The 12,673-nt window shown below is 39.4% G+C and overlaps 1 protein-coding gene across 2 annotated transcripts in view; it reads right to left on the bottom strand.

Annotated features, from left to right (window-relative positions):
• ankrd12 (ankyrin repeat domain 12) overlaps positions 1 to 12,673 on the bottom strand; it is a 71,450-nt gene that overhangs the window by 16,504 nt on the left and 42,273 nt on the right. For both annotated transcript variants that reach the window (XM_062023283.1, XM_062023284.1), the window contains exons 2-3: positions 10,462 to 10,575; positions 4,859 to 5,009 (exon numbers count right to left, since the gene is read on the bottom strand). In XM_062023283.1, coding sequence (XP_061879267.1) covers positions 4,859 to 5,009; positions 10,462 to 10,521 — 211 coding nt within the window. In that variant the 5' untranslated portion in view covers positions 10,522 to 10,575. The remainder of the gene's footprint in view (positions 1 to 4,858; positions 5,010 to 10,461; positions 10,576 to 12,673) is intronic.

The raw sequence follows: 12,673 nt of genomic DNA, 5'->3' as shown, positions 1-12,673 counted from the left end.
AAAGAAAGTGCATCTCTACCCTCCTTCAAAACCGCACTAAAAGAACACCTCCAGGCAACTACAACGACTGTATTATGCTGATAGTATATATTTATACCATGAATTGATTAACGTGGACCCCGACTTAAACAAGTTGAAAAACTTATTGGGGTGTTACCATTTAGTGGTCAATTGTACGGAATATGTACTGTACTGTGCAATCTACTGATAAAAGTCTCAATCAAGCAATTAAAAGCCTCTGGCTTGCGGCCCCTTCAATTCAAGGATTTCGTCAGTGAAGGGGGCTTTGTTCCGCAGCAAGTCTTTAATCGTGATGAGACTGAAAAAGATGCAACAGGGGACTCTTACTATAGCGAAGAAGAAGGCGCTACCGGGACACAAGTTGATAAATGATCACCCACACTGCTAGTTTGTACTAACGCTAGCAGCGCCTATGTGATGCCACTGCTTGTTTATCACTCCGAAACTCCCAGTGTTAAATTTAAGCTTGCTATAATGTAGTTGTGTTTGGATAAAAAAAGATTGTTGAGCCATTAACCCCTTGTTATGTTGGTTTGATATACAGTTGTGCTCATAAGTTTACATACCCTGGGAGAATTTATGATTTATTGGCCGTTCTTCAGAGAATATGAAAGATAACACAAAAACCTTTCTTCCACTCATGCTTAATGGTTGTGTGAAGCTATTTATTGGCAAACAACTGTGTTTACTCTTTTTAAATAAAAATGACAAAAGAAAGTACCCAAATGACCCTGATCAAAAGTTTACATACCCCAGTGACTTTGATCTGATAACATGCACAAAAGTTGACACAAACAGGTTTGAATGGCTAATCAAGGTTCCAATCCTCACCTGTGACATGTTTGTTTGTAATGAATGTGTGCGTATAAAAGGTCAGTGAGTTTCTGGCCTTCTGACAGACCATTGCATCTTTCACCCAGTGCTGCACAGATGTTTCTGGATTCTGAGTCATGGGGAAGGCAGAAGAATTGTCAAAGGATCTGCGAGAAAAGGTAATTGAACTGCATAAAACAGGAAAGGGGTATAAAAAGATATCCAAGGAATTGAGAATGCCAATCAGCAGTGTTCAAACGCTGATTAAGAAGTGGAAAATGAGGGATTCAGGTAGACCAGCAGAAATTTCGGCCACAACTGCCAGGAAAATTGTTTGAGGTGTAAAGAAAAATCCACAAATAACTTCAGCTGAAATACAGGACTCTGAAAAATTGTGGTGTGGCTGTTTCAAGATGCACAATAAGGAGGCACTTGAAGAAAAATGGGCTGCATGGTCGAGTCACCAGAAGAAAGCCATTTCTGCGCAAATGTCAAAGTATCCCGCTTACATTACGCCAAACAGCACAGAGACAAGCCTCAAAACTTCTGGAACAAAGTAATTTGGAGTGATGAGACCAAAATTGAACTTTTCGGCCACATGCAGCCCATTTTTCTTCAAGTGTCTCCTTATTGTGCATCTTGAAACAGCCACACCACAATTTTTCAGAGAGTCCTGTATTTCAGCTGAAGTTATTTGTGGATTTTTCTTTGCATCTCAAACAATTTTCCTGGCAGTTGTGGCTGAAATTTTTGCTGGTCTACCTGAATCCCTCATTTTCCTCTTCTTAATCAGCGTTTGAACACTGCTGATTGGCATTCTCAATTCCTTGGATATCTTTTTATACCCCTTTCCTGTTTTATGCAGTTCAATTACCTTTTCTCGCAGATCCTTTGACAATTCTTTTGCCTTCCCCATGACTCAGAATCCAGAAACATCTGTGCAGCACTGGGTGAAAGATGCAATGGTCTGTCAGAAGGCCAGAAACTCACTGACCTTTTATACACACACATTCATTACAAACAAACATGTCACAGGTGAGGACCGGAACCATGATTAGCCATTCAAACCTGTTTGTGTCAACTTTTGTGCATGTTATAAGATCAAAGTCACTGGGGTATGTAAACTTTTGATCAGGGTCATTTGGGTACTTGCTTTTGTCATTTTGATTTAAAAAGAGTAAACAGTTGTTTGCCAATAAATAGCTTCACACAACCATTAAGCATGAGTGGAAGAAAGGTTTTTGTGTTATCATTCATATTCTCTGAAGAATGGCCAAGAAATCATAAATTCTCCAAGGGTATGTAAACTTATGAGCACAACTGTACATATATACAGTATACTGTTTTATTATTATAGTGTCTTTAAAGTGTGCAGTTTTTTTTAACCAAGATAGAGACTTTTGTTGAGGCTAGGACCATTTATGTTTACATAGATTCTTATGGCTAACGCTGCTTCACTATACGTGTCTCTGAATGTTCTCATTCATCCAGTTCTTTGTCATCTCAGGGCATTTAATCGATGCTTCACTATACAAACCTTTCGGTTTGCAAACCATGTTAAAAAAATAGTTAAGTTCATAAATCGAGGTTCCACTTTACCAAGCAATGCATTTTTGGCCTCTGTAAAGACACAAGCGTTGCACAGGCATATCTTAAATGCAAAACTACAAAAGTAAAATCTGCTGAGCTGCTTTTTAGCGCAATTTGTTGGGGTTTGTACAGCAAAAGTCAGTGATACCTCAGTTTTTGTACACTCCACTTTTTTGGGTTTTTGGCCACAGTTTCATATGTATCCTCTCAGTTATTGTATGGCCAAACATTGCTTATGACAAAGTTTGTTTGCCTGCATATTAGAGGTGGACGATAAATATCGGAAAGATAATTATCAGACTGATATGTCACTCCAATAAATTTGATAACATGAAATAGCGCTGATAAGGTTGGAGTTCAAATCCCAGCCGAGTCATACCAAAGACTATAAAAATGGGACCCATAACCTCCCTGCTTGGCACTCAGCAACAAGGGTTGGAGTTGGGGGTTAAATCACCAAAATGATTCCCGGGCGCGGCGCCGCTGCTGCCCACTGCTTCCCAAGGGGATGGGTCAAATGCAGAGGACAAATTTCACCACATCTAGTGTGTGTGTGACAATCATTGGTACTTTAATCTTTAATAACCGATACAAAAAAACGCTTCAATGAGACAAGATTACCCGTACTGGACTGTAGGTGGGTTAGGGCGAACAAATCAAGTGCTCATTTCCTCCTACATGCCGGGCTGTTGTAAACTACAACAAAGCTTAAAAATACACCTTGAAAAGACACCTGCAGCTTAAGAAGCTAAAGCCAGCCACAATGAAAGGCCCGGTGCTCCTATCGCTGTGGCATTTGTAAAGTGCAATAAGTTTGCCAGACACGACCCACAGGCTAAAGCGATCTGCGATTTCATCATGGAAATGATGGCGCTAGATGACTTTCCCATCGTAGCAGATACTGGCTTTTGTCAGGACAAATCTACAGGTACACTTTGTCAAATCCAACATTGTGTGACTCTTTCTTACATTCAGGTGTGAATAAAAAAAACACTTAAATCTGCATTAAAAAATGATATGAATGTATTTATATAGCGCTCTAAGTTATCGTATCGCCTTAAAACATATTTGTTCATCCCCACTGTGTAGCATTTCGCTAAAGTGTCCAAGCAAAGAATCAGTCAAAGTTTACATTAAGCCTTGCACTTCATGGGAGATGAAAGCTAAATCAGCGATGCGTAAAATGCCTGACAGCACTTCAGTTGTAATTACGACTAGCGTGCACGCTTCATCTGAACAAACGAAAAGGATAGCGGCAGTCGTTCAAGACGTTATTCCTTGCTTTGTCTACAAGAGAAAGCAGAGGAGCATAGTCTAAAAGGCAGCATTAAGCCGGCACTTAGAAGAGACAACACCTCTTACTTCGAGACTCTCTCCTAGACCATAAAAAAACAACCGCATGGCCACGTCCAAGCCATCTCCCCGACCTCCCTTGCCTGTGACGCACTCAGCTCAGAGCTCGTTGGCTCCGAGAGAACACACATACATGGACATGTGAAGAAGGAAAACAACTGGACACAAATTTAGTACTGACAGACCTCAAGTGGAACTCTAGGAAGTACAACGCAGAATAAAGTCATATTGAAGAGTGGCTAATGTCTTGTTTAACTCTTAGAATAACGCCACAACCTGCAACCAATCTAACATCTGACACAATAGTAATACTGGCATTGTCTAGACCAAGCCAAACGTACAGTACACTTTCTGATCTTCAATTCAAACACAGCTCTCTGATCATTGACGGTCCACAAAGGAATTGTTCACAAAGCATTGTGCATACATGGCAACTCAGGATGTGCACTGAAACCCGGTTCCATAATGGCAAAGGTGCCAAAAAACGTTGGTAAACAGACCAATAAAAGAAGCACAAGTGCTTTATGGTGATTTTGTATAAGTAACCTCTTTCAAGTAATGTGGCGTCCAGACAAAAGCACACAGTCTCGACGCTCTTTTTAACCTTCACACGTCAACATCATTCCTCATAACACTACTAGCACCACAGCGCTAGGCAGCAGCCCCCAACAACACCCACTCATTATGCACCAATGACAGTTACGGTGAGATAAGTGAATTCACAAACACCTGGAATTATGAACATCAACATTTGAACTCAAAAGGCATTTTTGCACACTCTCTATATTCTGTACTGCTGGAATACATGACAATTTGTTGTGGATTACATTTATTATATTTGAAAGTATTACACAGTTAATAGAATTAAAGTATCTAAATTACAAGTCTGTTCAATATGACTGTTTTTTAAATAGTAAAGAATAAAAAAGGTATCGTTTTTGGCATGTTTTCAATTTGTGAAAAAAACGGTCCAGGCACCATTTTAAAGTAATGATTTGGTCAAATGTAAACGATATCCATCCCCAATGTCAACATGCCAGCACTAAGAAGAGGAGGAAGATAGAAGGGCGAGAGTCCTTACCAGTGTCCGAGTCTCGCTCCTCCGTGCCGGGCGGACTGCTAGTGAAGGAGAGCTTGCGCTTCATGGAAGACTTAAGTTTCCCTTCCTTTCCCAGCAATTCACTCCGGTCCAACTTTGGAGTTTTAGTGAAAGGGGACAGCTTGTCTTTGCACTGTTGGAGGGAAGGACATAAATGAAACCGTTGAAAAAAATCTTTCAAACATCTTGATTACATTTACAACTTAAGAATAGTCTGTCTGTGTACATACTAGAGTTGTATGGTGTACCACTACTAACAAAGTACCGCGGAACTAATGAATTGAAAAAGGTACTATGCTGTCTTTGAAAAATTCTGGCACTTATTTTTTCATCCGCATGCTGCCATGCGGCGGTGACGTTGCTGAGCCGAGGCGCTTGTGTGTCAGCGCCCAAACACAAAGCGCATTCAACCAGAAACAGAGTGGAGAGGAAGAATGGCAAAAAAAACGGCAATACCACTGGTTAATAGAGAAGGTGCGTAAAGTGCAATATGGATGAAATTTCGACTTCAAAACAGACAATAAACGTGGAGCTTTAAAAAGAGCTTTCAAAATGCCTCACCAAAGGTGTCCTTACTATACTGCACTCAAACATGAAATAAAAAGCATTCAGACCTGCATAAGTTTAAAGACTGACAGGTAATGTAGTTAACTATCTCCCCTGATGTGCACATATAGATACGTACATGGGTGCACAGCTGGTTGGCTTGTTGGCAATTATTAAAGCAGTCCAAACCACCCACGTCGGTAAACTAATGAAAGTGAAATGACTGAATTTTGGAATAAATTCCCACAATTTCATTTGTGTTTTATCTTTAACAATGTGTGTTTTATAGGGGTGTAACGGTACGTGTATTTGTATTGAACCGTTTCGGTACGGGGGTTCGGTTCGGAGGTGTACCGAACGAGTTTCCATGCGGACATATTAAGTAGCGTAACGCACGTTGTGTAAACAATGCATACCTAGGCACAACACACGGCATGCTAGCAGCTAATGGGCTACGATAGACTGACCATACGTCCTCTTTTTACCGGACATGTCCTCTTTTGAGGAGCTGTCAGGGCGGAGTTTCTTAAATCCTCAAATGTCTGGCATTTTGAGTTAGGGTTGCGTGTATTTTCAATGTACCGGGTATGTTCAGGGTTAAGAAGGGGTTAAAAACAAAACAAATTGTGCGCGCAGCAGCATTCCTGAGGGAGGGGCAGAGACAGAGAGAGCGAGAGTTATGATAAACGCGCATGCGTCGCCAGGCTCTGCTTTTTATCCATAGATTTATCAGATTTAACTTAGGGGTGTCAAAAGTGTGCCCCGGAGGTCATTTGTGGCCCACAGCTAATGTTTTAAAGGCCCACGGCACATTCTAAAAATACTATTCAAATCAACAAAAACATAACAAAAGTGAAATAAAAAAGCTTAAAGGTTAAATGTCATTTAGAAAAAGTTGCAATGTTGACTAATAAAACAAAGCTGCTTTTTTTTCTTTCAAACTGTCATTGCTCAAAACATAATATTGAATCAAAATCAATGTTATTATGAATTATTGACCTATCCAAGGTTCCCATTACTTCACATCAAATATTACACTGAGAAAAATATTTTTGGTGGAAGATTTTGCAAATTTGGTGAATAAATAACCAAAAAATGTATATTTTGTTGTTTTCTTACTGTACCGAAAATGAACCGACCCGTGACCTCTAAACCGAGGTACGTACCGAAACGAAATTTTTGTGTACCGCTACACCCCTAGTATTTTACCTGCTACATGTCTAATCTGAGTAGTTTTAGCCATTGTATTGATTTTACTAATTACTAAATTAGTGTATTCTTCTTCAAGCACAGACCAAGAGTGTCAGCCATAAATTATGAAGCATTTAATACAATGTCAGTAAAGCTTTCTATTATATTCTAACCTAATCATAGATAATGGCAGGCTATATGTAATATATAGAAGTGTAAATTGAGTGCAAGAAGAAAATCACTATGGGTTTTGTGCTTTTTCATTTTTGTTTGAATTTTCTAAAATATTTATTTGAGTGCAATAAGAAATGTATGTTTAATGTATCGTAACAGTTTCTGTTAAAATGAAGCCAATGACATTCTTCATATTCTGAAAAGTATTGAAAGGTATCAAAAAGTGTCGATGTACATTTTGGTACTGGTACCAAAATATTGGACCACAGTAGAACCATAGGTCGTAACACAAAAGTCCGATGTCATGTAGTTTACAGCAGTGGTCCCCAACCACCGGGCCGCGGACCGGTACCGGGCGGACCGATAGGTACCGGGCCGCCGAAGAAATTTAAAAAAAAAATAAAATAAAATAAATTAAATCAACATAATAGATACATATTGTGTATGTGTATATCAATATAGATCAATACAGTCTGCAGGGATACAGTCCGTAAGCACACATGATTGTATTTCTTTATGGGGAAAAAATAAAAAAATAAATAATAATAATAATAATAATAATAACCCCCCCCCGGTCCGTGGGACAAATTTTCAAGCGTTGAAAATTACGAAAAAAAATTATAAGCTACAAAAAGGTTGGGGACCACTGGTTTACAGGGGTTATATTACAGGATGTGTTGCAGGCAACAAGTTAGTCAACATTTCCCACAAAATGTAGCAGTATCCAGACAAATCTAAAAAGCAGTCAGGACACTCCGTACATATAACCTTATCTATGAGCTGTTGCTACTGTCCTGTATGCTGCTACCTCTTTCACAAATAAGGTAAAGAAAATAAGGCTTTGGCATTCTACATCACAATAAAAAAACATGCATTACTGAGCTAAGAGTAAAAAGGCTCTAATTATAGCGCCAGGGTTTCCCCCAGATGGCCCACATACCTGTGGCGGTGGGGCCAAGGTCAATATGTCGTCATCATATAATTTGCATAATATGCGATGATGCATATATTTTCTTTGAAGAGGCTAAAAAAAATGGTGTGGTGTTGTTAGCGTCAACATATTTTTTATACGGTTTTGCTCTATTTTTCAACTGTTGATAGACTCCAGCTACGCCCACGACCCAGAGAGGGACAGGCGGTAGATAATGGATGGATGGATGCTGCTTGTTGTACAATGTACTTTGTTGTAGGTTCTGTACAAAAAGTGCACTTTAATTTAGTGTTGTTTTGATAAGTCATCTTCGTGACATCATGCACAAAAGTGCACTCATAGCTTGTTTTAAAATGTCTCTGACAATCTTGCACTTTCTGTTTTGGAAATGACATGAATGTTTGTGCCACTGCTTAATAACTGTTTAATAAATACACTTTTGCTACATTGACTTAGTTGTGATTTCCCTCTCTGCATGAAAGTTTAAAAGTAGCATATATTAATGCAGTATGGACAAGAATGTTTGAATGTAGACACATAGAATCATCATACTGCTGTGATTATATGCATCAAGTGTTCATTCAAGGCTAAGGCAAAATATGGAGATATATATGGTGTATCGTGACATGGCCTAAAAATATCGAGATATTAATAAAAGGCCATATCGCCCAGCCCTAGCACAAACTACAGTTACAATTTTAAAAAAGTAATTGGTTATTGGTATCGGCCTAGAGGAGCAGAAACTGAAGAAAAAATTCCTAACCAGCGCCAAATGATTTACCTTTAAAAGTGATTCAAAGTGCGTGGACAAAGTGGAAAGGAAGATGTAGCTCTCCTTAAACATGTGTTTAGTACAATCCACAACATAGAAGCAGCAGAACCAACATAAAAAAAGAAATTATCAGGAGGTTGCCTACAGCCACCATTGTTTTTTGATCTGGCGCCATTGGCATTTATGTTTCTAAAATGGACAATTTATGATGACTCATCTTTGGACAGCGCTCGCATCAGCGCTCAGTGTGCAGGTGTTTCAACTCAAAAGGGAAGAAAAGCCTCTCAAGTGAAATCTCTCGCCTGCTGAATGCGTTCCGCATTTTCCAATCTCTATAACACTGATACTGCTAATAGCAAACAAAGTGTCTTTTTTGCGGCCACCGAGTATGGCAGCCCAGGGTTTCCCACACATTCATTTATTTGTGGCGGCCCGCCACGAAAGAATTACGTCCGCCACAAAAAAAAAAAGAGAAGTATCCTACACTTCTCTTTTGTAAAGTAAATGTGAACAGCCTATATGGGCATCTACATCAACTATATGATTTGCCTGAGAAGCTGGAGAGGACAAAAAAAAAATATTTTTTTTTTTTTTAATTTTTTTTTTTAATTTTTTTTTTTTTTGTCCTCTCCAGCTTCTCAGGCAAATCATATAGTTGATGTAGATGCCCATATAGGCTGTTCACATTTACTTTACAAAAGAGAAGTGTAGGATACTTCTCTTGTTGCCTTATTTGTATTTGACTTTATTAAATGTATTTATATTACAAACACACCATGTGTATATAACAAAGGGTGCAAAGTCTGCAGGCAGTAGGAAACACATGGTTAAGTGTAGGGAGTAAAACTGATGGCAGTCTAAAGTTCAAGATTTTTGGAGCTCTTTGTTCAGTGGATCAGATGTTTGATGAAGCTCTGTGTCTATCTACCACCACTACTGTTTTCTGTTTATTTGTTACTGACTGTGGCAGGACACCTCTGCCTCTGTTTCACTTTATGTTGCTGGTAAATAATATGCTTGTAGTAGTAGGCTAAAGTTAAATTATTTAGTATGCACTAATTAAAGGGGCAGAGCTTTAAAACATTTTAGCTTTTATATGATATATTTTTTGTAAGAACCACAATTAATAAATATATTTCAGTGAAAAACTTATTGTTCAAATCTGTATATAAATATGTACATAAAGTGTTGTAATTATATTGTAAAATGGATGGATGGATGGATGTTTAAAACAAAACTGTTATTAATTAGTAAGTATACATTTTTTTAGCCTTTTTAGAGAAAATCAAATCATTGTAGTAAATTATGCAAATTACTCGATGATGTCATGGTGACCACGCCCATAGCCACGCCCCCACCGCCACAGGTATCTTGGCAGTTTATGGGAAACACTGCAGCCCATTAACGTTCTCGTGACAGGATCAACCCTTTCCCAAAAACTACTGAGTAAACTGTGACGCAAGACTTTTCCAACCGGCTCTTTCCAAAGTCAAGATAACCTCTGAGCTTTTGGAAAGAGCGGAGGCGACAGAGAGGGAACGTGTTCACTGCCTGCACTACTTTTATTTTCACACAGCGCCAACTTGGAAAACATTGTGACGTATGGAATGCACTAAAAACATTTGGGAATGTTGCAACTTGTGTTTCATTGAGGTGGCTATAAACATAGCAATTATTGTTCTTTTTAAAGCAGCCGCTGACTTTAAATTTCCAGATAAACATATGTCTGACGTGTACGACTACAATGTGTTTATCCAAACAGCTGAGGAAAAGCCAATTCAGGAATAATAAAGGGTAACATTTCTACTTGTGTACAAGCAACCATAGTTAAGAGGGTGTTTAAAACTTCACAATGAGGGCAGTGCCACCACATCATTTCTCTCTGTCAATCCAAGTTACAACTCTTGTTTTCTGTGTGCTGCTTTTCACAAACCGCTAAAGTCCTACACAATTTGAACCAAGTTGACGTACCTTCTTTCCCACTTGCTTTTCCACCATGGCTCCATCTCTGTCGCTCCCAGGTTTGGCCATGGTGTGGCATCAGACTAGCTGTGACAGCTCCGGCACAGCAGGTTCATCATGCACCTGGATCAGGAAACATGGAAGTGATGAGACACTATCACCAACAGGAGTAGGAAAATACACTATATTGCCAAAAGTATTTGGCCACCCATCCAAATGATGAGAATCAGGTGTCCTAATCACTTGGCCCGGTGTATAACATAAAGCACTTAGGCATGGAGACTGTTTCTACAAACATTTGTGAAATGGGCCGCTCTCAGTGATTTCCAGCGTGGCACGGTCATAGGATGCCAACTGTGCAACAAATCCAGTCGTGAAATTTCCTCCCTCCTAAATATTCCAAAGTCAACTTTATCATAAGAAAAGTGAAGAGTTTGGGAACAACAGCAAGTCAGCCACCAAGTGGTAGGCCAGGTAAACTGACAGAGAGGGGTCAACGGATGCAGAAGCATAGTGCAAAGAGGTCGCCGACTTTCTGCTCAGTCAGTTGCTACAGAGCTCCAAACTTCATGTGACCTTCCAATTAGCCCACGTACAGTACGCAGAGAGCTTCATGGAATGGGTTTCCATGGCCGAGCAGCTGCATCTAAGCCATATATCAACAAGTCCAATGCAAAGCGTGGGATGCAGCCAATCAGTCCGTGGATCGATTGGTACCGGGCCGCACAAGAAATATATTTAAAAAAAAATTGAAAAAAATGTTTTATTTTTTATTAAATAAACATAAAAAACACAAGATACAATAATTAGTGCACCAACCCAAAAAACCTCCCTCCCCAATTTACACTCATTCACACTCAATCGCACAAAAGGGTTGTTTCTTTCTGTTATTAATATTTCTGGTTCCTACATTATATATCAATATATATCAATACAGTCTGCAGGGATACAGTCCGTAAGCACACATGATTGTATTTTTTTATGACAAAAAAATTAAATTAAAACATTTTTAAAAAATACCAAACCCCCCCCCCCCCCACCCCCCCGTCCGTGGGACAAATTTTCAAGCGTTGACCGGTCCGCAGTTACAAAAAGGTTGGGGACCACTGGTGTAAAGCACGTTGCCACTGGACTCTAGAGCAGTGGAGACACCTTCTCTGGACTGATGAGTCACGCTTTTCCATCTGGCAATCTGATGGACCAGTCTGGGTTTGGAGGTTGCCAGGAGAACGCTACATTTCCGACTGCATTGTGCCGAGTGTGAAATTTGGTAGAGGAGGAATTATGGTGTGGGGTTGTTTTTCAGGAGTTGGGCTTGGCCCCTTAGTTCCAGTGAAATTAACTTTGAATGCTCCAGGACACCAAAAAATGATGGACAATTCCATGGGATGGCACTTCAAGTTCATACGTGAGTAAAGGCAGGTGGCCAAATACTTTTGGCAATATAGTGTGTATCGATGCGGAAAACTATACCGCTACAAACTTCTTTCATCCTTCATCCTTCATCCTTAGTGAGTTGAGTCACAGTAAAGGGAGGCGAGATACAAAAAAATGCCCAGGCTTACTCGTGTGCTTTACTGTTGTAGTAAAACTTGCAAACGACTCAAAATAAGAAGAATAAAAGCAGTTTTATTCTGCAACTCTTAAATTTTTCCTTTAAAGACTAAGGTAAGAATACCGTGCAATTCAAACCTTCATTAGCTCTCATCAGCACCTGTGTGCAAAAGAGAGGCGTTCTCTTAGACAGAAAGGAACATAAACATGAGATAAATCAAATGTCACTGTAAACTTTAATTACCTATATCCCCATGAATCTAAACTGCATTTGTTTGTCATCAAAACAAGAAAATGACAATTTGATATATTTCAACCCAACCCTAGCTTGTAACACATTTACTTCCATGCTTAAAATCTAGGGTTTGGCAACAGAAAATGGCCATCCTGATACAACTAACACATATTTGCAAAATATGCCACACTGCTGTTAAATATACTGGAAGCACAACCAACCTTATAAGTAATTACAAACAGTGAGATGAATTCAGTGTCGACTAGTCATGTTTAAAGGCCTACTGAAAGCCACTACTACCGACCACGCAGTCTGATAGTTTATATATCAATGATGAAATCTTAACATTGCAACACATGCCAATACGGCCGGGTTAACTTATAAAGTGACATTTAAAACTTCCCGGGAAATATCCGGCTGAAACGTCGCGGT

The sequence above is a fragment of the Entelurus aequoreus genome, linkage group LG16, assembly GCF_033978785.1.
Source record: "Entelurus aequoreus isolate RoL-2023_Sb linkage group LG16, RoL_Eaeq_v1.1, whole genome shotgun sequence".
Classification (NCBI taxonomy): Eukaryota; Metazoa; Chordata; class Actinopteri; order Syngnathiformes; family Syngnathidae; genus Entelurus; species Entelurus aequoreus.
This window is presented reverse-complemented; position numbering and strand designations above follow the sequence as displayed.